The sequence below is a fragment of the Indicator indicator genome, chromosome 14 (genome assembly GCF_027791375.1).
Source record: "Indicator indicator isolate 239-I01 chromosome 14, UM_Iind_1.1, whole genome shotgun sequence".
Lineage (NCBI taxonomy): Eukaryota > Metazoa > Chordata > Aves > Piciformes > Indicatoridae > Indicator > Indicator indicator.
Genome location: NC_072023.1, coordinates 26,546,176 through 26,573,631, shown reverse-complemented (window position 1 = coordinate 26,573,631; position 27,456 = coordinate 26,546,176). Strand labels below are relative to the sequence as shown.

The 27,456-nt window shown below is 50.8% G+C and overlaps 1 protein-coding gene across 1 annotated transcript; it reads left to right on the top strand.

The window, feature by feature from the left end:
- The first annotated feature begins 267 nt into the window (after nucleotides 1–267).
- ADA2 (adenosine deaminase 2) lies at nucleotides 268–27,456 on the top strand. Its single transcript, XM_054386881.1, has 9 exons — nucleotides 268–580; nucleotides 4,214–4,439; nucleotides 12,606–12,816; nucleotides 16,197–16,324; nucleotides 18,286–18,376; nucleotides 20,020–20,128; nucleotides 22,815–22,972; nucleotides 26,255–26,457; nucleotides 27,372–27,456. The coding sequence occupies exons 1-9, from the start codon at nucleotides 268–270 to the stop codon at nucleotides 27,454–27,456; spliced, it is 1,524 nt and encodes a 507-aa protein (XP_054242856.1).

The window sequence follows — 27,456 nt, the reverse complement described above, 5'->3', positions numbered from 1 at the left end:
ACCAGATGCTCCCCTCAGTACTGACCATATAATTAACTCTATTTCTGCAGGATGGGCCACAGGGCACACAGGTGCCAGATGCTCCCCTGAGTACTGAGCATACAGTTAACTCTATTTCTGCAGGATGGGCCAACAGGGCTCTTACGGTGTGAGAGCTGAAATCCCCCTCCCACACCGACAATATCCCAAGGGGTCATTGCTGAGATGCCACTTTCTGGCTTGTGCTAACACTCTGACCTTCTCCCTCTGCCTAGGTGCAGCAGTAAGATGAAGGCTCCATCTGGGAAAGGCATAAGGCTGGCATACCTTCTCTTGAACCTGGCTGCCTTCTGCCTTCCAGCTCCCCTCTGGAAGGACCGGGAGGCTCTGATGCAGGAGGAGAAAAGCCACCAGACAGGTGGCAACGTGGTGCTGAGTAGAGAGGAGCAGCAGCTCAGTACAAAGCTTGTAAACCTCAAGAAGGAGGAGGTGGCAAGGGCCATAAGTAGAGGAGAGTTCCCTCCAAGCATGCACTTCTTTCGGGCAAGAGGCCTCATCGAGCAGAGCCCCGTGTTCAGCATCTTGAAGCGCATGCCCAAAGGTAGGCTTGGCCTTCTTCACCCTCCTCTCACCTTTTGCTCTCTGTGGCAAAGCCAGGACAAAGTGCTCTGTGTGGCAGATGAGCTTCTGGGAGCTGTAAATTGTGCATGCTGTGTTCCAGGAAAAGCCCTGCCTCTGAGCTTGGGAACAGGGCAGGGGGAGAAAGGAAGAGGGGGATGGATTGGATGAATGCACGTTTCCAGCAATTGTAGCACTTGGTATAACTTACAATATGGATCCTTCAGATTTTCAAGTGTGGAGAAAGAGCAGAGGAAGGCAAGATTTCATAGACATCCATATTTGCTCAGCATGTTCCAGCCAGGGCTTTTCCTTTTTTCTATATACACGTGCCACAGACATGCTACCAACCTTATCTTAGGCAGAAATGCAGTATTCCCCAATAAGTCTTTTTGCAAGTGGTTCTGTAGCAGACTTGGAAGTCTTCTGGAAAGTCTGGGAGTGCTGCAGGAGTAAGGTGCTACCTCCAACACTGGAAGTTTCTTTACCTGTTGAAAGCAAGTCAAAGCTTTTGTTGGTGAGACCTACAGAATACAGGGTAAAACTTATTCTCTCACTTTCTTGTCTTTAATCAAGTTCTGCTCTGTGCACTTATAGGGATAGCTGCTTATAAAAACAGGTGCTGCTCCTTTTGTCTTCAGAAATGTCTTTTCTCTTCTGATGAGCAGCAGAGAAACTATGTTCTAATGGGCAGCCACAGCCTACACTAAGAGGGTTTCTGTACTCTGCAGCACAGACATAATTTTGAAGGCATTTGGACCATTTTGGGTTAGATAGTGAAATGAGATTGCTCGATGCCTTCACCCACACCATCCTGCGCATCCTCTGGTGAGCAGCTGGGACACAACTGCATCTGAAAGATTGCTATGGAGAGGGTATTTCTAGCCAAGGTGAAACCCAAACCACCTAGGCTGGGTAGCAGGAAGCCTAATGTCTCCAGGTGCCCCCTTCCAGGTGATGCCTTTTTAGATTCAGAGTCCTGTGGCCTTGCCCACATGGCTGTCTGGAAACAGATTGATGACCTGCTTTGGAAGATCTGAGAGTCAGCTTCTCCACAGGAGCATTTGTCACTTGTAAGGCTGTGGCACTGGCACAAGAACAAGAGCCAGCTTTCACACTTCACAGAACAGAACAGCTTAGGTTGGAAGAGACCTCCAAGCTCATCCAGTCCAACCTTTAAACCAGCACTGAAGGGTCAGCACCAAACCATGTCCCTAAGCACCAGGTCCACAAGCTGCTTGAACACCCCCAGGGATGGTGACTCCAGCACTGCCCTGGGCAGACCATTCCAAAGTTTGAGAACCCCTCCAGTGAAGAAATATTTCCTGAAATCCAGCCCGAACCTCCCTGGCTGCAGCTTGGAATCATTTCCTCTGGCCCTGTCCTTGTCACCAAGGAGAAGACCTTGCCTCCTCCTCACTCTGACCTCCCTTCAGGGAGTTGTAGAAAGCAATGAGGTCTCCCATCAGCCTCGTCTTCTCCAGCCTGAACACCCCCAACTCCCTCAGCCCTTCCTTGTAGCCCAGGTGCTTCCAACCTTCTCCTTTCCAGCCTCTGGTGTGGGATGAGGATCCCTGGATTGCAGCATCCTAATGTTACTGTGAAGGGTCAGAGTTGTCATGACCCTTTAATTCCTGGATTGAGCAGTAAGGAATTTAAAAGTAACCTCCTTTGTACCTACAGTGGGATGTCTTTGACACCAAGAAGGAATCAGACCAGAGCACTTTTCAATCCAGCATATGTTGAAATGGGCTCTCAGAATCCTTGCAAGAGCTGTAAGCTTTTAGGGCCAAGATCACATCCTTGGAGCTGCTTGAGTAGGACCTAGTACAAGAGGCCTCAGTCTTGATGAGAGCCCCTGGGAATTACTGTTGTAATTTCTGTTACTGCTCACAAAGAAAGTGGCACTGCCAGTGAGAGAAGGGTCAGATCTAGACAGCTGTGGTGCACCTATTCTGTCACACTGTGCTCTATTGAGAGCAGCAAAAACACCACTTCCTCAGCATCTTAACAGTCAGACTCTCTGTGGTTGGAGGTTATAGACATTATAGCCAGCAGGGCTAGGGAGGTTCTTCTCCCCTATCCACTCTGCCCTGCTGAGGCCACAGCTGCAATCCTGTGTCCAGTTTGGGGCTCCCCAGTTCAAGAGAGACAGAGACCTGCTGGAGAAAGTCCAAGGGAGAGCCATGAGGATGCTTAGGGGACTTGAGCATCTCCCCTGTGAAGAGAGACTGAGAGCCCTGGGGCTGTTTAGTCTGGAGAAGAGAAGGCTGAGAGGGATCTGATCAATGTCTATCAATAGCTGAGGGGTGGGTGTCAAGTGGAGGGGGCCAGGCTCTTTTCAATGGTGCACATTGATAAGACATAGAACAATGGAGACAAATGTGAACAGAGAAGATTTCACTTCAACATGAGGAGAAACTTCTTTACAGTGAGGGTGTTGGAGCCCTGGAGCAGGCTGCCCAGAGAGGTTGTGGAGTCTCCTTCTCTGGAGACTTTCCAACCCCACCTGGCTGCATTCCTGTGCAGACTGCCCTGGGTGATGCTGCTTTGGCAGGGGGGTTGGACCTGATGATCTCTGGAGGTCCCTTCCAACCTCTAATGTTCTGTGATTCCGTGATTAGATTAATCCACTAATAATTGTGGTCCTGAAGTTTATCTAATATCACCTACATACCAGTTTCTTGTCTTGTTTTTGCTGTTCATGTTCTCCCTTTACCCTGAAGGGCATCAAATCTCTTTTGACTGTGAGGTCTCCCTTAGACTAATGAACTACACATCTGTAAGGTGTTAGCCTCACAGTGTCTTCCCTTTACAAAGGTAAAGTTCAGTTCAAGCACCAACATAAAGAAATCTCTCCAAAAGGAGAGATTTTAGTGAAAAGAAAGCATGGGCTGAGGAAGGTGAGCATGCAGAGGATGCTTCTCATGTCAGGAAGAGTGGCAGTTGTCAATATACTGCCCAGTAACACAGTGTCCCAGAGGCCCTTTGTGCTGGCCAGCAGCAGATGTACAATGTGAGAATGCTTTTGATAAGGTGCAGAAGTAGATGGTCCTCCTGCATCTGAAAGCAATTCCCTGCTGTGTCATGGGCTGGCATGTTTGGTGTACACCAGAGTTTCAAAGAGATGAAAGAAGAGACAAACTGGATGCTAAAAATCGAGCCTGGGATCCAAACAGCTGAGAGACAGAGGCTTGCTTCAGGTCTGGCAGTCAGCTAGCACTGCCTTGTAAACCGCTGCCTGCTGGGAGAGTTCCTCTTTAAACCAGCAGAGCCTGAGCCAGCTCAGAACAAAGTCTGTCTGAAAAGACCTTCAATAACTGGGAGCATTTTCCATCCCAGCAGAGAAATGGAGCTCCCTATTGATTTTCCCCCCACCCCCTCCCTCCACTCCCAGGTTTCTGTCACTCTCTGCCTGCCCTGCGTTTGATGTGGAGGGAACCTCTTCCCCGGGCCCGGGGGCGCTCTGCTGGCAGAGGTCACTCACAGCTCTCTAGAAGCTTTTCCAGATGCCCCTGGATAGGCAAACTCCAACTATCACCACACTAAACCTTGGTTCCTCCTTCTCAGCTGCTTTGTCTCACTAGGTCATACTTTTTTCACCCCTCCCCACCAGGTGCTGTCCTACACCTGCACGACTATGCCATGCTGAGCGTGGGCTGGCTGGTGTCCAATGCCACCTACCTCCCCAACTGCTACATCTGCTTCACCCCCACGGGCACCGTTCGCTTTCGTTTCTCCAAGCCTCAGCCTCCTGCCCCAGTGCCAGCCCAGTGCTCCCAGTGGGTTTTGCTAGAGGCTTACCGGCAGCAGCTGCAGAACGTGACTGATTTTGATAGCAGGTGAGTGAGGAGCGGCTGCAAGCCTGCCAGAGCTTCCTGACTGTGTTATGGAGCAAAGCAGGATCCTTCTGGTCCCACTCTCCCATTTGCTTCCTGCTCGGGTAGCATCACACATTCTCTCACAAGGCAATTCCTACCTTCTCTTCTGGCAGGTTTTTATCAAGCCTAGAGGTCCTGCAGCTGGGTCAGGGCAATCCCAAGCACTGATACAGGCTGGGCAGGGACTGGCTTGAGAGCAGCCCTGAAGAAAAGGACTCAGGGGTGCTGGTGGATGAGAAGCTCAACAGGAGCCAGCAGTGAGCACTTGCAGCCCAGAGAGCCAAGCAGAGCCTGGGCTGCAGCAAGAGAAGTGTGGCCAGCAGGGCAAGGGAGGGGATTCTCCCCCTCTGCTCCACTCTGCTGAGACCCCACCTGGAGCTCTGTGTCCAGTTCTGGAGCCTCTGTTACAGGAAGGATCTGGAGGTGCTGGAAGGTGTCCAGAGAAGGGCTGCAGGATGAGCAGAGGGCTGGAGCTGCTCTGCTATGGAGATAGACTGAGAGAGTTGGGGTTATTCAGTCTGGAGGGGCTCCTGAAGGGGGCTCCAAGAAAGCTGAAGAGGGACTTTTAAGGGTGTCAGGGAGTGATAGGACTGGGGGGAATAAAAACAGAATAGAAATGAGTAGATTCAGATTGGATGTTAGGAAGAAGTTCTTACCCAGGAGGGTGGTGAGACACTGGCACAGGTTGCCCAGGGAGGTGGTGGAAGCCTCATCCCTGGAGGTTTTTGCAGCCAGGCTGGATGTGGCTTTGAGCAACCTGCTGTAGTGTGAGGTGTCATGGCAGGGGGATTGGAACTGGATGATTCTTATGATCCCTTCCAACCCTGACAATTCTATGATTCTGGTTGCATTGCAGCCACCTACCATTCAATTCCTTACAGGTGGGTGGGAACAGCCTGGCTTCCCTTCCAGCTGGTGGTAGTAGGAAGAGGGAGTCCTATCTACCCATTCAGGGGCCACTGATCCTAAGACAAAGCATTGCCAGGAGGCAGCATGTAGTTGTGTGTGGTGTGCAGGGGGCTGGAAAGCATGCTAAATAATGCATGAAGACAGACACTGAGTGATGAGGACAAAGGGTGATCCATTCAGAGGGCACCACCATCCACAATGCTCTAGGGACTGGGGTCCACAGTAAAAACTAGTGTGGGGTGTCATGTGTTTGAAGACAGCATCACCATGCTGACACACAAGGAAAAGTTTGGATTAGGTGAGGCTGGCTTTAATTTCCTAAGTGAACCTTGATGGGATTTACTGTACTGCTCTTCAGTGAGGGTGTGTGCTCTTAAATAGAGCCCTTCTAACCCTCAGGGAGCTGGTATCCCATCCACATGGAAGCTGATCCAGGAAGGAGGTCAGAGGGGAAGCTGAGGGAGCTGCCAGACCTTTGGTATGGAATTGCCTTCCCTCTCCAACAACAGTGAGGTACAAGGCAGAGGGAGCTGACACTCCAGGCACCTACCACCTTATCTCCTACAGAGATCTAGAAGGGAAGGAGAAAGCAGTGCCAGACCCAGGGCTCTTGACCTTTTATATCATGAGGCTCAGCTGCCCTGACATGATGGAAGAAATAAGATCCAGTGAGAAGTCACTGCTCTACACCTTCCAGAGAGCTCCCTTCCATTTCTGAGCCTGATGAGGAGTCAAAGGACACAGCACAGTTCTGGTCACCAGGAGCCCCATAAATAATATGCAAGAGACTGGATTTGGAAGCAGCATCAGTTCCTTAAAGCCCAAGCCATTGCACTGGCTGTTTCAGGAGCAACCCTTTGCTGCATTTCTGTAGCTTGCCATCCCTTTCTGGCTGAGGCTAAGAGGCAATGGCATCCTGCACACCTAGGGAGCTGAGCTGGGCACTGTTTGGTTCCTGTTGTCTGGCCTGCCTGGGAACATGACTTCTTTTCACAGGCAGTCTTATGACATTGCTCTTCTTTTGTGTTAGCTGCCTGACAATGTCCAGTAGCCACAAGTCAAAGCAGGTCTTCAGAGTGTCAGACACTGCCCAGGGACACAAGACAGACCCCTCTAGAAGGGTGTCCCCAAGGGCAGAGGCAAAAGCAAGGCAGAGACCAAGGAAGTGATTTCCCTCAGCAAATGCATGCCAGGGCCAATGACAAACTTGGGTTTCTTGCATCGTGGGTGCTCAGACTTACCCATCTGAGTCTGCTGCCCTTCATTTCTTGTCCTTTGCTCATCACCATAAAATCACCGAGGAGTCATCACACAGGACATGCAAACCCAGGACCAGCAGCCACACTGAGGCACTTCCCCTCCTGTTTTCATCTAATCCCTGGGTACTAGTCTAGGGGTTAGGAATGTTTTTTGGCCGTCTGGAAATAGGTCTCTAGCCAGGAATAGGCCCCAATCTGTTCTGCTTCTCAGTTGCTGGAAACTCTCCCAGTCTCTTGAACATGTGCATCCCAGGCTACCTCTTTTCCTGCTCTCCTCTTTGCCCTTGAGCACTGACAAGCTGAAAGAAAGCAGATGTCAGAGGAAGGAACGGATGGATAGTTGGGTGGTTTCAAGGAAGCACCAAGGGAATATGGCAGCAGGGGAGGGCTCTCATGCAAGGCAGGGTGGATCAGCAAAAGTGAAGGGAACAATGGAAACGTTTCCAAGAGGCTGCACTTCTTTCACCTTCCTGCATTCCTGACCAGGAAAGGGTGAGAGAGACAGAGAGAGGGAGGTGTCTGCATTACATTTGTGCTGTTTGCATTTTAGGTACCTATGTAGACACATGCATATGTGTGTGTGTGTGTTTTAGAAGTCTTTTTTGTTTGTTTCCCTCAAAAGAAGGTTTAATCATCCTTATTCAAACTGCACAGGGCCAAGACCCTGGAGTATTCTATTACTGGTAAGCTTCCAAAAGGATGCTGCAGGAGACTGTGGGCCAGGACACAGAGAAAAGAAGGGATTTTTTTTTCCTTTGAGACTTAAAAGACAAAAAGATAATCCTCACTTATTTAATCAATTATGATATAGGAAAATGCCTTCCCCCCCTCAAAATGTAACATAATGGCCACTGTCTCTACAGCAAGAGCATGCCCCTAGGTATTTAGAGAAACAAGGCTGACATTCCAGGTATTTGTAAAATACCACCACACACATCATCCCCTGCCAGCAGCCCCAGGATTAAGGCTGTGCCCAGCAGCACAGCCCTGGTGGCCCAGCAGAGCTCTCTGTCACCAGGATGAAGTCATCTGTGAGGGAGCTGACACCATGGCTGAGGCTGCAGGGACAACTCCCCTGGGCAATAATGGCTGCCGTGACTGCCACCACCTTCTCCTCCATGTCCTCTGACTGCCTTATCTCAGAGAAAAATAGGGCAGTGTGTGCATTGCAAGGGAAAAAAAAAAAAGAGGAAAAAGGATAAAAAAATCCACTACAGAAACAAAGCACTCTGCTCCCTCTACAAGACTCCCCTTGGGGAGAAGAAGAGGGGATGAGAGAGAGAGAGAGAAAGTGAATGAACCACATGTGACAGATGTTAGTCACACTATTTAATGCACCACTGGAAGACATTCAGATACTATGGGTGAGGAGAGGGGTATAATTACCCATCAAGAACAGCAAAAGAAAGCAGGAGAAAGAACCTTTTTGAAAACAAGGCAACCAGGCCTTTTGCTTCTGCATTACATAGCTCCAGAAAGCAAAAGAGTTAGGGGGAAAGGGGGGTGAAATGGAGGAGAGAAAGCAAAAACCAGAGCTGAAAATAACTGATCCTTAGCTGGTGGTTTTGGCTGTGCCCCTTTGGGCATATGCATTGCAATAGCATTGCTCGCTGCATATACAACATGACATGGAAGGCTGCTTGTAGTCTGCACCTGATCACTGCTGAGGGCCCATCCCAGGAAAGAAGGAGAAGAGGTATTCATGAAGCTTTGCTTCATCTGCATGAGCCACTGATGGCAAAACCCCTTAGGAGATTATCCAGTTATCAAGGATGGATCACTGTTATACAATAACCCTTCAACACTTAGAGGGATCAATAATCAGTCTCAAAGGGAAGGGGGATCTAAAAAACCCCACAAAACGATTTATGTGCTTTGAGGAGCAGGGTGGTGGTGATGGGGGGAGGGGGAGGATTTATTGCTGTTCCTAGCCCAAGAGCACAGGCTAAGTAAACAACCACAAGTTTGTACAGCTCAGATTTAAAGGCAGGGAGGGGAGCCCTGTGCATGCTCACTGCTGGAGAAGCAGAGTTCTCCCAGGACAAGGGGAGAAAGCAGTGGGAGCCCAGCTCAGCACCCATCCTTATCTGAGACAAAGCTGTGCAGGGTGGCAAGAATGGGCTTGCAGGGCTGTTTGATCCACGGGGAGGTTTTGGCCTCCGTGCTTGCAGGTGCTCTCAGCCAGCACACAGGGCTGGAGGCGAGCTGCCCTTCGGCCAGGAGTGCACCAGCAAAGCCTCTTTTCCCTGGCTCTTCCCACACTAAATCTCCTCTCCCCTCCCCACCAAACTGCAGAACACCTTTTCCTCTGGCAGTTGGCCTCCACCACAGCTCCAGCAGCTGGATTACTGCCTTCAAGGTGCCCCTGGCTTCTGCATTCCTGGTTTCTAGGGTGATGCTATGGTGTCTCCTGTTGCTGTATGCTCCCGATGGCCAGCTGGAGATGCTGCCCAGCCCTGCCATGGTCGAGCTCAGTCCCCTTTAGTCACATGAATTACTGAACAGTAGCTGGAGTTGCCTGGTGTCCTGTGATAATGGCACCCAAATCCCTATTGTAATGCACAGGAGGGCAGAGCCAAAGTTGCTGTGGAAACCTTAACTGTGAATTTTCCTAACTGTTGAGTGTTTAAAACCTCATCTCTAACGTGGTACAAGCATCTCTTTATGTACAGTTGGGCTTCTAAAATGGTTCCCAGCAAAGAAATTAACGGAGTGAAAAAGAAATTAAACTGCAGCCCTCGGAAGAAGGTCCTTGGAGAGTGAAATAGCAGGCAAAGGCTGCTGGGGGAATGAGCTCTGTTTTGTGAGCAGGATGGAGGCACTCAGAAGGGACATCTCTACCCAGGACGTCTTAGCTAATGAGTTTGGACCAGATCCCATCGTAGGAGGGAGGATTTCCACTCCATCCACAGAAGATAATATATGGGCAAAAGATCAAATCCACCATCTCACAGAGCAGAGCACTGTGTGGAGATGGAGGCCAAGACACCAAACAAACAACTTTATTAAAGATCCATAACTGTTACCAAGGGGCAACAATAGAACTGGATGAAGGATGAAGCATGGATGAAGGTATTTCTGTCTGAACCTGCCTAGCACCTGGCACTAGCTAAGCCTGGCCAAACTGAGAAGCCCACCCACCTGCAACCAACTGCCTCTGTAGCTTGCTATGAAGGGTTCAGTTTGTCCACCCAGGACCCATAGAATCATAGAATTGTCAGGGTTGGAAGGGACCTCAAGGCTTACCCAGTTCCAACCCCATGCCATGGGCAGGGACACCTCACACTACATCAGGTTGCTCACAGCCACATCCAGCCTGGTCTTAAACCTCCAGGGATGAGGCTTTCACCACCTCCCTGGGCAACCCGTTCCAGTGTCTCACCATCCTCATGGGGAAGAACTTCTTCCTAACATGCAATCTGAATCTACCCACTTGTAGTTTTGCTCCATTCCCCCCAGTCCTGTCACTCCCTGACACCCTAAAAAGTCCCTCCCCAGCTTTCTTGTAGCCCCCTTCAGATACTGGAAGGCCACAAGAAGGTCTCCTCGGAGTCTTCTCCAGACTGAACAGTCCCAACTCTCTGTGTGTTGAATGAAATCAATCACCAAGCACTGCAATCCAGACCTTGCCTACACATCTGAGACATTTGTTATGAGCTCCTCTTCAGGTGGCCACCAATGGAGGGAGGAAGGCTGTTGCCAGGGGCAAAGCTTTGGGCAGGATAAAGGCTATCAGCTTGTCAGGGAACAGTGTTGTGGCACAGATGCTCAGCCTGTCCTAAATGCAAGCTGTCACCCACCACTAAGATAATCTTGCAGTTACTGGCTCCCTTAAACTCTGCTTGATAAAGTCCCTGGATTTCTGAAAGAGGCTTACAGGCCAGCTGAGCCTGGAAGGAAATAAACACATTTCCACCCCACTAAGGGAAAAACAAGACCTGCAATTCTCAGCAGCTGTTTCCCAGCAGAAAACTCTGAAGAAGTTATCAGCAAGGCAGGCAGAATATCAGGTTTGTACCACTGGGGAGGAAAATAATTTTTAATTTGCAATCATTTCCCCTTCCCTGTCTGTATTAGATGACATATTTTGACAATATAGCATCATAAAATTGTCAGGGTTGGAAGGGACCTCAAGAATCATCCAGTTCCAACCCTCCTGCCATGGGCAGGGACACCTCACGCTACAGCAGGTTGCTCACAGCCACATCCAGCCTGGCTGCAAAAACCTCCAGGGATGAGGCTTCCACCACCTCCCTGGGCAACCTCTTCCAGTGTCTCACCACCCTCCTGGGTAAGAACTTCTTCCTAACATCCAATCTGAATCTACCCACTTGTAGTTTTGCTCCATTCCTCCCAGTCCTATCACTCCCTGACACCCTGAAAAGTCCCTCCCCAGCTTTCTTGGAGCCCCCTTCAGCTACTGCAAGGCCACAAGAAGGTCTCCTCAGAGCCTTCTCTTCTCCAGACTGAACAGTCCCAACTCTCTCAGTCTGTCCTCACAGCAGAGCAGCTCCAGCCCTCTGCTCATCCTCATGGCCCTTCTCTGGACACCTTCCAGCACCTCCAGTCCTTTCTTGTAGTAGAGGCTCCAGAACTGGACGCAGTGCTGCAGGATTGTGTCCCAGGGCAAGTTACAGCCTTAGTAAGCAGGTTGATGGTGGCCTAATAGATGGCATTTTCTGGAGTCTCAGTCTGCCTTTAGGTGCTGAGCAGAGTCAGGTGACACAGCTTTTACAGGCATTGAAGGTGGTTTAAAGAAGATATTGTTTACAGGAGCAATGTACCTGCCTACTTGTGGAGTAAGCATGCATCTGGGTAGCAGAGTGCAATGCTTATGGCATAAAAACCCCAGACCTGCTCCTGTCACTCCATTACTCCTCAAGACTTTGCCCTCAAAAGAGGAAGAGGAAGGTTTTGAACACTTAGTCTCACCCTGCTTGGAGCACAACCTGTAGTGTAGGACTTTTTACCTGTCAGCTATTACCTGTACCAGCCTTTACAAGGTGTAAATACAGGCAGCAGAAAACATGAGCTGAACTCCTCCTTGTTGCTGTCATGCCTGTTGTACTGCAATGCCAACAGGCTCAGAGTTACAACTGGGGCCCCTGCTGTGGCAGGAACAGCTTTGCAGCTTTTCTTGGTCCTGGCCAAAGGAGCTGTGCCTCCTTCAGCACAGCCACTGCCCTGCTGCACCTTGGAGCTTGTGGGCGGGAGAGTGATGCATCCACGAAGCTTGGTCTCTGCCAGCAAAACTCACACCTAGCTTGGACAAAACCTGCTTCTTCCTGCACTGAACATCCAGCTGCCAGCTGGTGGCCCTTTCCATGCTGAAAGCCAGTTGTCCTATGTGTGTGGGCAGCAGGAGCAGGGACGGAATTCTGCCCTGTGCTCAGCACTGGTGAGGCCTCACCTCGAGCACTGTGTGCAGCTCTGGGCTCTCACTGCCAGAAAGATCTTGAGGGGCTGGAGTAGGTCCAGAGGAGAGCAATGAGACTGGGGAAGGGACTGGAGGGAAAGGCTGATGAGGAGAGGCTGAGGGAGCTGGGGGTGTTCAGCCTGCAGAAGAGGAGCCTCAGGGGGACCTTATCACACTCTACAAGTACCTGAAGGGAAGTTGTAGTCAGGTGGGGGTCAGGCTCTGCTCCCAGGCACCTTGTGACAAGAGGAGAGGGCATGGCCTGAAGCTGTGCCAGGGCAGGTTTAGGGTGGATGTTAGGAAGCACTTCCTGATGGGAAGGGGAATTAGAGACTGGCACGGACTGCCCAGGGAGGTGGTGGAGTCACCGTCCCTGGAGGTGTTTAAGGCAAGCTTGGATGTGGCACTCAGTGCCATGGTCTGGTTGATGTGGTGGTGTTGGGTCACAGGCTGGGCTGGATGAGCTCAGAGCTCTATTCCAGCCTCAGTGATTCTGTGATTGATTCTTCTCATTCTTTCTCCTCCACCTACCCTTTTCTACAGCTTGCTGAGAAACCTGACGCTGGTGACGGATTTCCCTGAGCTCGCCTACCCATCTCAGGCTTTCATTTGGAAAAGATTTGAAGAAATCTTTCTTACTGCCTCTGGACTTATCTGCTATGCACCTGTGTTCAAGGCCTATTTCTACCAGGGCTTGCTGGAGTTCTATGCAGATAATGTGCAGTATGTTGAGATAAGAGCTCTCCTGCCTCCGGTATGTGTTTTTTGGCTTCTCCAGTATTCTTTTAAATCCTTAGTTCTCCACAACTTCTCTCAAGCTCTATCCTGAATGTTTGCATGCCTACCCTTCTAAGGATGCTGGAAAACCTTGATCATATGCAAAGGTCTTTGTTGGAGATTTGCATAGGCAAGTGATTGGAAGCCAGAGGTGCCTTGTTCTTAATGGCTAAGGAAGATACCTACTGTGGCAACAGTACAAAACTTCATTGTATGTTCTGACTGGCAGCTGTGTCGTGACCTTGCTAGTTGGAGAGATGTATCTCAGCTTTGTCTGCATTGGAATCATCAGTCTGCCACTGACTGGCAAAGCACAACTGCCCACAGTTCATGGATGCAATATTGCATCCAGTTCTGGGCTCCCCAGTTCAAGAGGGACAGGGATCTGCTGGAGAGAGTCCAAGGGAGGGCTACAAGGATGCTGAAGGGACTGGAGCACTGCCTGATGAGGAGAGGCTGAGAGCCCTGGGGCTGGTTACTCTGGAGAGGAGAAGACTGAGAGGGGATCTGATCAATGTCTATCAATATCTGAGGGCTGGGGATCAAGAGGGAGGGAACAGGCTCTGTTCACTTGTGCCCTGTGACAGGACAAGGAGCAATGGATGTCAACTACAGCGTAGGAGGTTCCACGTCACCATGAGTCCTCAGGGAGGACTAAGCTGCTCTCAAGTCATGATTGCTATCTTTTGTTTAACTTCTTCTGATTCTGTGCTTCAAGCTGGCCCCATAGCAAAACAGGCCTCAATATCTAGGCTGCAGGCTGGCACTCAAGCATGCCTGAGATGAGAAGGGTGTTTTGGAAAGAAAGAAAAAAACAAACCAGGAGGGGAAGAGGACTATAAAGCTTCTATGTGCTTTACTTTGCTGGGGGTTGGTCATGAGCCAGTTGCTCTGAACTCAGTCACCATCTGTCTTTGGGGTACCTGGAAAGAAAAAATAGCAGCAATGTCAAGATTCCTGAGCTGTGAGGCAGTGTGAGTGCTGGCATCCCCCCAGGTCACACAAGTTTCTGGGCCAAGAGTATCTGTGATGATACAAATGCATGGGCCTGACTGGAAAATACCCTGCATTTACCAGCAGCCCTTAGACATGGTTGTAATGTGATTTGAAGAGAGGTTTGGCAGGGAAGATTTGCTTCCCATCCAGCCCCTGATGCTTGCTCCAGGTGTGGGAGCCTCCAGAGCCCCCAGGCTTGCTGGCACCTGGCAGCTGGGTGTGTTGTGAGGTGCAGGCAGGCTGCCTGCAGCCCGAGCAGTGCTGTGAGACAGGCAGTGCAGGCAGGGAAGTGCCAGCTAGGCTGCAGCAGGGATGAGAGGGAAGGGAAACACTTTGCTGTGAAAGTTGAAGTGAGCAGGGTGTGATGGGAAGAGTGAGATTCTTGCACACCTGGAGCTTCTCTACAAGGCTTGGACAGCAGCACTAACACTCTGCAAAAAGCTCTCCTTGCAGCAACGCCTGCCAGAAGCAGCCCCTGAAGGAAAGTAAATGAAAGTCAGGATTTAGTGTGAAACAGCAAACACTGTGGAAAAGCTCCCCCCCAGCCCCAGCTATGTTTGCAAACTCAGCTGTGTAAAGTCTCACATCCCCCTGGGCTGAGGCAGGGGAAAATTTCCTCCCAGTGTCTGCAGCTGCCCTGGGGCTGCTGCTGTCTTCAAGGGGGGTGGCGTGACATGACCAGCTGCAGGGGCTCAAAGAGGGGCATCACTCTCAGGAGCAGCTCCAGAAGGGAAGTAAGAAGGTGGAGTGGACCAGCTAAAAAAAATAGATGGAGGAGAAGGGTGAAAGAGAAATACAAAGGTGAGAAGGATAAGAAGAGAACAGACTGATTCCAGCCACGGTTTCCGAGTGACTCCAGCAGGGCCTTTGTGGGTTAGTGTCAGCTGGGGCATGCAGGGTCTGTGTCCCTGCTGAAACCAGGGCAAAGGCCCTGCACATAGTCCTGACAGTGAGAACTCACAAAGAAAGCTGAAGAGACGGAGCACACCAGAAGGATTTTTCTTCCCAGTCTGCAGCTGGAGAACTGGGAAAGAGTGGCAAGCCCAAACAACTGACTCAGGGTCACAGAGCAAACCTCTGGCAGAGGGGAGCAGAAGCCCAGCCCAGCTGGTGACTTCTGGAGCTCAGCCCTCACCTGCCTTGGGGTTGTGTTGGCTGACATACTGCCACTGCAAGGCACAGAGATGCCATACAGATGGACAAAACACTCCAGCATCTGATACAGACATGAAGAAGAGGTCATAGTCTCCTCTGGGTACTCAATGGCACTTGCTTGCCATGTCTGAACACAGAGAAAATTGGGGCTTGCATCACAGTCTCACAGTACATTAGAGGTTGGAAGGGACCTCCAGAGATCATCCAGTCCAACCCCCCTGCCAAAGCAGGATCACCCAGGGGAGTCTGCACAGGAATGCAGCCAGGTGGGGTTGGAAAGTCTCCAGAGAAGGAGACTCCACAACCTCTCTGGGCAGCCTGCTCCAGGGCTCTGTCACCCTCACTGTAAAGAAGTTTCTCCTCATGTTGAGGTGAAACCTTCTATGTTCAAGCTTGAACCTCCTGTTCCTTGTCTTATCATTGTGCACCAATGAATAGAGACTGGCCCCCTCCACTTGACACCCACCCCTCAGCTATTGACATTGATCAGATCCCCTCTCAGTCTTCTCCAGACTAAAGAGAGCAGGGAGGAAAGCCACTCCTTGGTTCATGACAGGCTGGTAAAGGCTTCAAGAAGAAAATGCTCTGCTTTTTTCTGCCCTGTTGCCAGGACCATAGCACATAGCTTCTCCCGAGGTTTTCTTCAGTCCGCCACTGTCTCCTTCTCCTGTCTCCCCCTAAAACACTAGCCCCTATTACAAGAAGGATCTGGAGGTGCTGGAACATGTCCAGAGAAGGGCCATGAGGATGAGCAGAGGGCTGGAGCTGCTCTGCTATGAGGACAGACTGAGAGAGTTGGGGTTGTTCAGTCTGGAGAAGAGAAGGCTCTGAGGAGACCTTCTTGTGGCCTTGCAGTATCTGAAGGGGGCTACAAGAAAGCTGGGGAGGGACTTTTGAGGGTGTCAGGGAGTGATAGGACTGGGGGGAATGGAACAAAACTAGAAATGCGGAGATTCAGATTGGATGTTAGGAAGAAGTTCTTCCCCATGAGGGTGGTGAGACACTGGAACAGGTTGCCCAGGGAGGTGGTGAAAGCCTCATCCCTGGAGGTTTTTGCAGCCAGGCTGGATGTGGCTGTGAGCAACCTGCTGTAGTGTGAGGTGTCCCTGCCCATGGCAGGGGGGTTGGCACTGGATGATCCTTGAGGTCCCTTCCAACCCTGACAATTCTCTGATCCTATGATTCTGTGTACTTTTCATCCTGCAGGTGTATGAACTGGATGGCACCCAGCACAATAAATCATGGTCCATGGCAGCCTACCAGGAAGTGACCAGGCAGTTCATGAAGGAGCACCCTGACTTTCTTGGAGCCAAGATTATATTTGCAGCACACAGGTAGAGGCTGAGTGGGGCTAAGAGCAGTTGTGCATGGCTGGCTGTGCTATGGCAGAGATGGGAGTACAGAGAGAGGGGTCCAGGCTAGGAGAAGTGATGGTAAGGGCTGGGCTGAAGTGCCTGTGTGCGTGGTCAGACCCAGGGTGTTGACTCTCAAAGCACTCTCCACCATTAGTAAGTTTGCAGATGACACCAAGTTGTGAGCAGGTGTTGATCTGTTGGAGGGTAGGAGGGCTCTGCAGAGGGACCTTGACAGGCTGGACAGATGGGCAGAGTCCAACAGGATGGCATTGAACAAGTCCAAGTGCTGGGTCCTGCACTTTGGCCACAACAACCCCATGCAGTGCTACAGGCTGGGGACAGAGTGGCTGGAGAGCAGCCAGGTGGAAAGGGACCTGGAGGTACTGATTGACAGCAGCTGAACATGAGCCAGCAGTGTGCCCAGGTAGCCAAGAAGGCCAATGGCATCCTGGCCTGGATCAGGAATAGTGTGGCCAGCAAGAGCAGGGAAGTCATTCTGCCCTGTACTCAGCACTGGTTAGACCATACCTTGAGTGCTGTGTCCAGTTCTGGGCTCCTCAATTCAAGAAGGACATTGAGATACTTGAATGTGTCCAGAGAAGGGCAACGACGCTGGGGAGAGGTCTGGAGCACAGCCCTGTGAGGAGAGGCTGAGGGAGCTGGGGGTGTTTAGCCTGGAGAAGAGGAGGCTCAGGGCAGACCTCATTGCTGTCTACAACTACCTGAAGGGAGGCTATAGCCAGGTGGGGGTTGGTCTCTTCTCCCAGGCAACCAGTGACAGAACAAGAGGACAGAGTCTCAAGCTGCACCAGGGGAAGTTTAGGTTGGAGGTGAGGAGAAAGTTCTTCACAGAAAGAGTAATTGACCACTGGAATGGGCTGCCCAGGGAGGTGGTGGAGTCACCATCCCTGGAGGTGTTCAAAAAAAGCTTGGATGTGGCACTTGGTGCCTTGGTTTAGTTGTCAGGAGGTGTTAGGTAATAGGTTGGACTTGATGATCTCTGAGGTCTTTTCCAACCTGGTTGATTCTGTGATTCGGTGATTCCCTGGCACAGGTGAAAGACTGAGGATGAGGAATTATCTATATAAGTCTGAGTACCTGTGAAGTGAGCAGGGTTAGCTGCTGCTGGTTGGAGATGCAAGCATCTGTGAGCCCTGGGTGCTGGAATGAGCAAGGAGAGGGCTGCTTGTGTACAGGCATGCACAAGCTGCTTCCCCAGCCTGGACATGTTCCACCTCTTTGCAGAGAGTGAAGCAGTGCCAGCAGTGCCCTGCACAGGCACTGGTAGGACCCTTCAGACACTGCTCTCCAGCAGCCTTTCCGTGGTATGTTTGTGCTGCTGTTTGCAGGCAGGCACAAGGCTCTTCTCCAAGTCATGTGAGGTGATCCTGAGCAAACAGAACAGACCCTTCAGCAGCATTTACTTACTCTGGCTCAGCATGGTCCAGTTCAGAGCTGGCTTGCCCCTGGCCACCTTGAGTATGGACAGAGTTTCTCTGCAAAATGCACTCTGATGGGAAGTCTGATAGGGCTGGAAGAGATCTCAATAAGTTAAAACCAACCCAAAACCAAAACCAAACCAACCCCAACCCCCCCAATAAAAAACCCCACCCACAAAACCAAACCCAAACCAAAACAGTTAAACCTTTTCCTTCCATGCTGTTGTGTTCCCTACTTGGTAGCCAGTGAGTCAGACAAGCATGGCTCAACTCAGGTGACAGCAAGGTCCAGCCAGGCATTTCCTGGTTGCTCAGGGATTTCCTTTCATAAGAACAATTTTCTGTTCCTGTTACTCTGGAGACCTGGAGCTGGTTGTCAGCTTCAGGAGAAAGTTGCATTTTGGAAATGCCCCTTGGGGGGCTCATTTCAGAAGTCAAACCCAAAGAAGGCAGGCGTGTGGGAGTGAGCCTCTGCACTGCTTTCTCTCTCTTGCTCCTTAGGATGCTGAATGCTTCACAGATTAAAGAAGCTATCATCACTGCCATGGCACTCAGAGCCCACTTCCCAGACACCCTGGCAGGCTTTGATCTGGTAACCATATTTCTTCTGTGGCTTCACATTAACCCCTAGTGAGACCTCACCTGGAATGTTGCGTCCAGTTCTGGGCTCCCCAGTTCAAGAGGGACAGGGATCTGCTGGAGAGAGTCCAAGGGAGGGCTACAAGGATGCTGAAGGGACTGGAGCACTGCCTGATGAGGAGAGGCTGAGAGCTCTGGGGGTGTTTAGTCTGGAGAGAAGACAACTGAGAGGGGTTTTAATAAATGTTTACAAATATCTGACGGGTGGGGTTCTAGAGGGAGGGGACAGGCTCTGCTCAGTTGCACCCTGTGATAGGACAAGGGGCAATGGATGAAAACTCCAGCACAGGAGGTTCCACCTCATCATGAGGAAGAACTTCTTTACTGGAACAGGCTGCCCAGAGAGGTTGTGGAGTCTCCTTCTCTGGAGCCCTTCCAGCCCTGTCTGGATGTGTTCCTGTGTGACTATAAAATCCTGTGCTGGATTTTATGGTTCTGCTCTGGCAGGGGCTTGGATTGGAAGATCTCCAGAGGTCCCTTCCAACCCCTAACATCCTCTGATCCTGTGGTTCTCAAGGTGCAATAGAAGTATGTATTATAAGCCATATGTTTGATACCAGGGCCAGATCCTCTGCTGCTGTACTGCCAGCAGTGTAAATGAATCACAAATCCTCCAGCTAAGGATTTTGTTCAAGGTAATTACAAAGTCCTCTGAAGGAATTGGCTGCCTACCCCACAGCATTGGAATTTCAGCACAGTTGGCACCTCAGTGACACAGCTGTAAGTCTTACCATTTTCCAAAGCATCCACAGGGACCTGGACGGGCTGCAGAGCTGGGCCCAAGCCAACCTCATGAGGTTCAACAAGTGCAAGGTCCTGCAGCTGGGTCAGGGCAATCCCAAGCACTGATATAGGCTGGGCAGGGACTGGCTGGAGAGCAGCCCTGAGGAGAGGGACCTGGGATTGCTGGTGGATGAGAAGCTCAACAGGAGCTGTCAATGTGCACTTGCAGCCCAGAGAGCCAACCAGAGCCTGGGCTGCATCAAGAGAAATGTGGCCAGCAGAGCAAGGGAGGTGATTCTCCCCCTCTGCTCAGCTCTGGTGAAACCTCACCTGGAGCTCTGTGTCCAGTTCTGGATCCTCTGTTACAAGAGGGCTATGGACATGCTGGAAGGTGTCCAGAGAAGGGCCATGAGGATGATCAGAGGGCTGGAGCTCCTCTGCTATGAGGACAGACTGAGAGAGTTGGGGCTGTCCAGTCTGGAGAAGAGAAGGCTTTGAGGAGACCTTCTTGTGGCCTTCCAGTATCTGAAGGGGGCTACAAGAAAGCTGGGGAGGGACTTTTTAGGGTGTCAGGGAGTGGTAGGACTGGGGGGAATGGAACAAAACTAGAAATGGGTAGATTCAGATTGGATGTTAGGAAGAAGTTCTTCCCCATGAGGGTGGTGAGACACTGGAAGAGGTTGCCCAGGGAGGTGGTGGAAGCCTCATCCCTGGAGGTTTTTGCAGCCAGGCTGGATGTGGCTGTGAGCAACCTGCTGTAGTGTGAGGTGTCCCTGGCCACGGCAGGGGGGTTGGAACTGGATGATCCTTGAGGTCTCTTCCAACCCTGACAATTCTCTGATTCTGTGAAAAATACCTTTTCTCTTCCCTCAGGTTGGTCATGAGGATGAAGGTCATTCTTTATGGGACCTGAAGGATGCCCTGACCATCCCCTATTCCCTGGGAGGCAGCTTGCCATACTTTTTCCATGCTGGGGAGACTGGTAAGCATGAGGACTATTAAAGAGGCAAGAGGTGAAGCCTTGCAAAGCACAGAAGGAAGCCTGTTTGTATGAAGATGATATGTGTGTGTGTACTCAGGTATCTAAGCAGCTTTTCCAATGCTTCTCCCCATACCAACTTGTTGCTCTGGCACTCCTGCAGGGCACCTCCCCTGCCTGTTCCCTGCTCTTGACTGTAGGCATCATGTTGATGTGCCTTTGCCATGCCCATGTGTGTGGTATGGAGTCATGCTGCCAGAGTTGGTGCTCGTAGGCATTTCCTCCTCACAGCAGCTCACCTCCCATCCACAGGAGCAGCAGAATTCCTCAACAGTTATTTGATGTGTTAAGGTGAAGGAATGGCTGAGCCAGCCTCATGTCTTAACTGAATATCCTCATCAGACAGACTGAGAGCTGGGCACAGAGGAACCTAATGAGGTTCAACAAGGAGAAGTGCAGAGTCCTGCACCTGGGAAGGAAGAATAAACTGCAGCAGTACAGGTTAGGAGGTGATCTGCTGGAGAGCAGCCCTGTGGAGAAGGACCTGGGAGTGCTGGTGGACAACAAGTTCTGCATGGGACAGCAATGTGCCCTGGTGGCCAAGAAGATAAATGGGATCCTGGGGTGCATTCAGAGGAGTGTGTCCAGCAGATCCAGGGAGGTTCTTCTTCCCCTCTGCTCTGCCCTGGTGAGGCCTCACCTGGAATATTGCATCCAGTTCTGGGCTCCCCAGTTCCAGAGGGACAGGGATCTGCTGGAGAGAGTCCAAAGGAGGGCTACAAGGATGCTGAAGGGCCTGGAGCACTGCCTGATGAGGAGAGGCTGAGAGCCCTGGGGGTGTTTAGACTGGAGAAGACTGAGAGGGGATTTGATAAATGTTTATAAATATCTGAGGACTGGGGGTCAGGAAGGAAGGGACAGGGACAGCCTGTGCTCACTTGTGCCCTGTGATAGGACAAAGGGCAATGGATGGAAACTACAGCTCAACATGAGGAGGAACTTTTTTAATGTGAGGGTCCCAGAGCACTGGAAGAGGTTGCCCAGAGAGGTTGTGGAGTCTCCTTCTCTGGAGCCTTTCCAGCCCTGTCTGGATGTGTTCCTGTGTGACCTGTGCTGGATTCTATGGTCCTGCTCTGGCAGGGGGGTTGGACTCGATGATCTTCAGAGGCCCCTTCCAACCCCTGACATCCTGTGAGCCTGATCCTGATCAAAATGACTGATTGTTACCCTTCATTCCTGGGGCAGGGTGTAACTATTGGCAATGTATTATGCAGCCTGTATGGGTGAGATTTATCCAGTTGTGTCTAGCTTGTGTATTATGCTTATTGCATGTTGACATCTGCAGAGGAGATGTCTACATCTGAACTACTTACCCTAGGCTCCCTTTATAGCCAGGGACAGTAGCAAGCACTTTTAAGGTGCAATCCATCACATCCACAAAAAGCCACAAAAAGAATGCAGCCAAGGACAGCAACAGCCAAGCAAAAGCCACCAGCTGGTATCTGCTAGAGCAAAGAAGCCAAAAAGAGCAGGAGTTAGTTTATACAACTAACTCTATGTCAGATGTCAGACCACTGAGGTTATTTAGACCTTATCATTATTTCCCCTTTTACATCCAGTGGTGATTTATTTATATTCTGCCACTTTTCTACTCAATCTGTGGAAAATTTCCCTAAGCATCAGCCTAAACCTGCCACACTGCAAGAGATCATCTGTGCTAATGACAGATCTCCAGTGCTGAATCACCCACAGCTCTCTTTGTGGTATCAAAGGCACATCCCAAGACCCAGAAGGACAGGCAGCAGTAAGAGTGCAAGTGAAAATACTTCTTGAGATGTTCTTTGGTCTAGACAGTGCACCAAACCCCCACTGATATGTCTCACTCTTGCCTAAAGGAGAGCTGTTAAGCAGCAGCAAGGTGAGCATCTGATCTAGTGTGAGGTGTCCCTGCCATTGGCAGGGGGGTTGGAACTGGGTGGTCCTTGAGGTCCCTTCCAACGCTGACAGTTCTATGATTTAAACACACCGAGGGCAAGGGCAGGTCAAGGGAGGTGATTCTCCCTCTCTACTCAGTTCTGGTGAGACCCCACCTGGAGCACTGTGTCCCTTTCTGGAGCCTCTATTACAAGAGAGATCTGGACATGCTGGAAGGTGTCCAGAGAAGGGCCACAAGGATGATCAGAGGGCTGGAGCTGCTCTGCTATGAGGAGAGACTGAAAGAGTTGGGGCTGTTCAGTCTGGGGAAAATAAGGCTCCAAGGTGACCTTCTTGTGACCTTCCAGTATCTGAAGGGGGCCCCAAGAAAGCTGGGGAGGGACTTTTTAGGCTATCAGGTAGTGATAGGACTGGGGGGAATGGAATAAAGCTAGAAATGGGGAGATTCAGACTGGATGTGAGGAAGAAGTTCTTCCCCATGAGAGTGGTGAGAGCCTGGAATGGGTTGTCCAGGGAGGTGGTTGAGGCCCCATCCCTGGAGGTGTTTAAGGCCAGGCTGGATGAGGCTCTGGCCAGCCTGATCTAGTGTGAGGTGTCCCTGCCCATGGCAGGGGGGTTGGGACTGGATGATCCTTGTGGTCCCTTCCAACCCTGACTGATTCCATGATTCTAGGTTTCCCTAGGCATCTGCTGCACTAAAACTGCCAGACATTTCCAGCCAGCCCTGCAGTGATTCTTCCCTCTGTCTGCTCAGATTGGCAGGGCACCTCTGTAGACAATAATGTGCTGGATGCACTGCTGCTGAATACCAGCCGGATCGGCCATGGACTTGCCCTCACTAAACACCCAGTAGCCAAAAGTTTGTCTCTGAAGATGGATATTCCTGTAGAAGTCTGTCCCATCTCCAACCAGGTATGCTGGGAAAAGCTTAGCTCTTGGGGCTGTGTGGTAGTTTAGAGGCTGGGGTGCCTTTAAGAAAGCACAAAGTGGCAGGCCTCCAGGAAGGTCCAAAGTGTCCAGGAGGTGCACTGGGAGGTGCTTCCATAAGTCCTGCATCCCTATAAAATTGGCTGCAGAGTCAGTTTGTTTCCTCTTTCCCCTCCCTCTCTCCTCCCAGGAGGAGGCACAGGCTGTTATCTCCTGCAGGGTGTTGGCCTTGGCAATGCTGCCAATTAGGCTGGAGCAGCCTCACTGGGAGCTGGAGCTGCCAAGCTGAATTTTAGCTGTGTCACCATGGTGTGGTATGGGGGTAGAGAGCCTTGGTGAGAGCGGGGTTATGAAAGCTGGAGTTAGTTGGCCTGGTTTAAAGGGCGGTTTGTGAAAGCTTTGGCTTAATAGGATTCTGTGTTAAGCCCAGCCTATGGATTTTGTGTATTTTATGTGCTTTGTACTGTTTTGTGTAGTTATGAATAGCATTTCCACTGAAACTTTCCAATCCCATCCAATCCCTTTTGTGAACATTTTTTTCCTTTTTCCCTTATGGAAGAGCTAAAACAGCAAATCTGTCTGGCTCTAAACTAAGACAGGCTGGGACATGGGAATGGGATTTACCATGACAGGTAGGAGCAGCAGGGAGCTGGGAAGCAGCTAGGTAGTTTGTGGCACCGAGGATGGCTCTGCTTCCTTTGCACCACATTACCCTGCAGTCTGCTACACAGACACATGCTGTGTAAAAAAAAAAACGAAAAGGAGGCTTGTGATGCCAGCCAGCTCACAATCATTTAAATTCCTATCCAGAGCAACCTGGGAAGGCAGTCTTCTCTCATGGACATGAGGCCCAGAGTCAGGGAGGTGCCTAAAGAGACAGAATGGAAAATACTTCAAGGCCAGGAGGACCAGAGGCTGAGAAGCTGAGATGGTAACTGCAAGCCTTTTGGTTTGTGGGATCTGTAACCAGGGGGAGCTCTTTTGTAGCACATTAGCATGGTGCCTGGTGTCCCCTGGGTGCAGCAGAAAGGATGCTCTGGGGTAGAGATGTACTGGCGGGAGAACCCTGATAACAGCTCCAGGTGCCCTGGGCTGAGCATGGCAGGAAATACATAACCAAAGGACTGTTCCTGAAACATGCACAGTCAAACTGTCATAAGCAAGCAGAAGTTATTCACCCCACTGGCCTTGATTTAGGTGATTAGTTTAAGAAACCAATCTCCTTGTGTAGTCAGTGGGGACAAATAGACTCCTGCAGGCTCCCAAAGTGTTCTGAACAGCTCTCGGGAGGCTTTTCCTCCCTAATACCAGAGACAGCTATAGCAAGGATGCAGTGTGATGGGTGCTGGAATGCAAACACACCTAGAGCAACTGGGGATTGGGTACAGTTTGAATTGAATCTAGCCAGGGAGGTTAAAGGGAACACTAAGAATTTCTACAGGTATATTAATGGTAAAAAGAAGCCTAGGGAAGGTGTGGGCCCCCTCAGAAAGGAAACAGGTGAAATGGTCACAAGTGACCTGGAAAAGGCTGAGGTTCTCAAGGACTTCTTTACCTCAGTCTTCACTGCAAGGGCCTCCAGCCACACTCCTGGAATAGTCATGGAAGCTAATGGCAAGAACCAGAAGGAAGAACTGCCCATCATAAGTGAAGATCAGGTTGGTGATCACCTGAAGAACCTGAAAGTGTTCAAGTCCATGGGACCCGACGGGATACAGCCACGGGTACTGAGAGACCTGGCAGAGGAGGTTGCTAAACCTCTCTCTATTATATTCCAAAAGTCCTGGCAGTCTGGGGAAGTCCCCACTGACTGGAAAAGGGGAAACATTACTCCCATTTTCAAAAAGGTGAAGAAGGAAGAACCAGGGAACTACAGGCCAGGCAGTCTCACCTCTGTGCCCAGTAAGATCATGGAGCAGATTCTCCTGGAGGCACTACTGAGACAGAAGAATAGTGAAGTGGTGATTTGGGACAGTCAGCATGGGTTTACCAAGGGCAAATCCTGCCTGACAAACCTGATGGCCTTCTATGAACAGGTCACAACATTAATAGATGAGGGGAGAGCAACTGATGTCATTGACCTGGACCTGAGCAAAGCCTTCCACACTGTCCCACACCACATCCTGGTCTTTAAACCGGTGACACATGGGTTTGATGGGTGGAGAACTCAGTGGATAAAAAAATGGCTTGATGGCTGCACCCTGAGTGGCTGTCCATGGGTCCATGGCCAAGTGGAGGCCAGTGACAAGTGGAGTCCCTCAGGTCCTGGGACCAGTCTTGTTCAACATCTTTGTCGGTGCCATGGACAGTGGCATTGAGTGCACCCTCAGCAAGTTTGCTGATGACACCAAGCTGTGTGGTGCAGCAGACAGGCTGGAGGAAAGGGATCAATCCACAGGGACCTGGACAGGCTGCAGAGCAGGGCCCAAGCCAACCTCATGAGGTTCAACAAGACCAAGTGCAGGGTCCTGCAGCTGGGTCAGGGCAATCCCAAGCACTGATATAGGCTGGGCAGGGAATGGCTGGAGAGCAGCCCTGAAGAAAAGGCCTTGGGGGTGCTGGGGGATGAGAAGCTCAACATGAGCCAGCAGTCAGAACTTGCAGCCCAGAGAGCCAAGCAGAGCCTGGGCCACATCAAGAAATGTGGCCAGCAGGGTGAGGGAGGTGATTCTCCCCCTCTGCTCCACTCTGCTGAGATCCCACCTGGAGCTTTGTGTCCAGTTCTGGAGCCTCTGTTACAGGAAAGATCTGGAGGTGCTGGAAGGTGTCCAGAGAAGGGCCACGAGGATGAGCAGAGGGCTGGAGCTGCTCTGCTGTGGAGACAAACTGAGAGAGTTGGGGTTGTTCAGTCTGGAGAATAGAAGGCTTTGAGGAGACCTTCTTGTGGCCTTGCAATATCTGAAGGGGGCTCCAAGAAAGCTGGGGAGGGACTTTTGAGGGTGTCAGGGAGTGATAGGACTGGGGGGAATGGAACAAAACTAGAAACGGGGAGATTCAGATTGGATGTTAGGAAGAAGTTCTTCCTCATGAGGATGGTGAGACACTGGAACAGGTTGCCCAGGGAGGTGGTGGAAGCCTCATCCCTGGAGGTTTTTGCAGCCAGGCTGGATGTGGCTGTGAGCAGCCTGCTGTAGTGTGAGGTGTCCCTGCCCATGGCAAGGAGGTTGGAACTGGATGATCCTTGAGGTCCCTTCCAATCCTGACTGATTCTATGATTCTATGATTAATAACCTGAGGTGATGTTGTCTCTCCCTCTTCCCTGCCAAGGTCCTGCTGTTGGTATCTGACTTGCGGCGTCACCCCGCAGCTGTCCTGATGGCTGAAGGACACCCCATTGTGATCAGCCCTGATGACCCCCCGATCTTTGGTGCAAAGGGAGTGTCCTATGACTTCTATGAGGTGTTCATGGCCATTGGAGGGATGAATGCTGACCTGAGGACCTTAAAACAACTGGCACTGAACTCCATAAAGTAAGTTCCTCACCTTTCTCATCTGGCTGTAGTAATGCTAAGGGAGCCATCAGCTTGCTTCCTGGAAACCAATTGTATTTGGCTTTGGGGCTCAGACTCTCCTTTGCTACATGAACTGGGCTTAATCCAAAGCCTCCTCAGTGTGTCTCCTCCAAGGGCAGAACACAGGGACTGCAGAGGCTCCTCTGCGTGTGCCCTTCATTGCCTTACTCTCACTCAGTGTCTCCTCCTTTTCCATTCTTTGCAAATTTGTCTCCAGGACCTGGTTCTGGATATGGGAAAGGTCTGAAGCCTTTGTACCGCTTGTTTATTTCTGCCAAAGTTTGACTTGCTCTGGAGTTTGCCATGGCCCACTGGGGAAACATGGAGGGGGGGCATAATCTACCAGCATGTAGTTCGAGTGTGCTTAACCACTCTTTATCTGGACAGTTCTGAATGTTCCAAAATAGTTTGGATATGGTGCCCAGGGTTTTTCTGCATGATCCCAGACACTTGTCCTTTTGCCAGATCCTGTGCCAATCCTCATGTCAATCCTAAGCCCCTGCATGGCCAAGGAAAAAACAAATACTCTTATTTCCTCCCAATGTGGACCAAGCCCAGGGCACATCTGAAAGCAACAGGAGGGTTTTCTCTCCTGTACCAGTCACTGGGTGCCACTCAGAGAGCCTCCAGCTTGTTTAGACTGAGCTGTTTGCCTTCATGGTGCAGAAGCCAGTAGGTGTTGATAAGGCCATGATACTTCTTGACCCAGCCATAAGGAGCTCAAGGCTCTTTATGCTGTTCCTCTGTGTGGTGTAGGCACATCCTGCAAGGGTTAATCTGTTGCTGCTTTCTGTCTTTTCATTTTGGTCACTGATCTTGAAATAGCTGCCCCCTTGTCTCCTGTCTGATAGTGACTTTTCTCCTCCTCACAGATACAGTGCCATGCTACCAGATGAGAAAGCCAAAGCCCGAGATGTTTGGCAGAAAAAATGGGACCAATTTGTTGCTGACCTCTGA

Coding starts and splice junctions, on each gene's coding strand:
- ADA2 (XM_054386881.1), top strand. CDS start 268: ATGAAGGCTCCATCTGGGAAAGGCATAAGGCTGGCATACCTTCTCTTG. Junction 18,377..20,019: donor CCCTGGCAGGCTTTGATCTG/GTAACCATATTT, acceptor CTCTTCCCTCAG/GTTGGTCATGAGGATGAAGG. Junction 26,458..27,371: donor CTGGCACTGAACTCCATAAA/GTAAGTTCCTCA, acceptor TCCTCCTCACAG/ATACAGTGCCATGCTACCAG.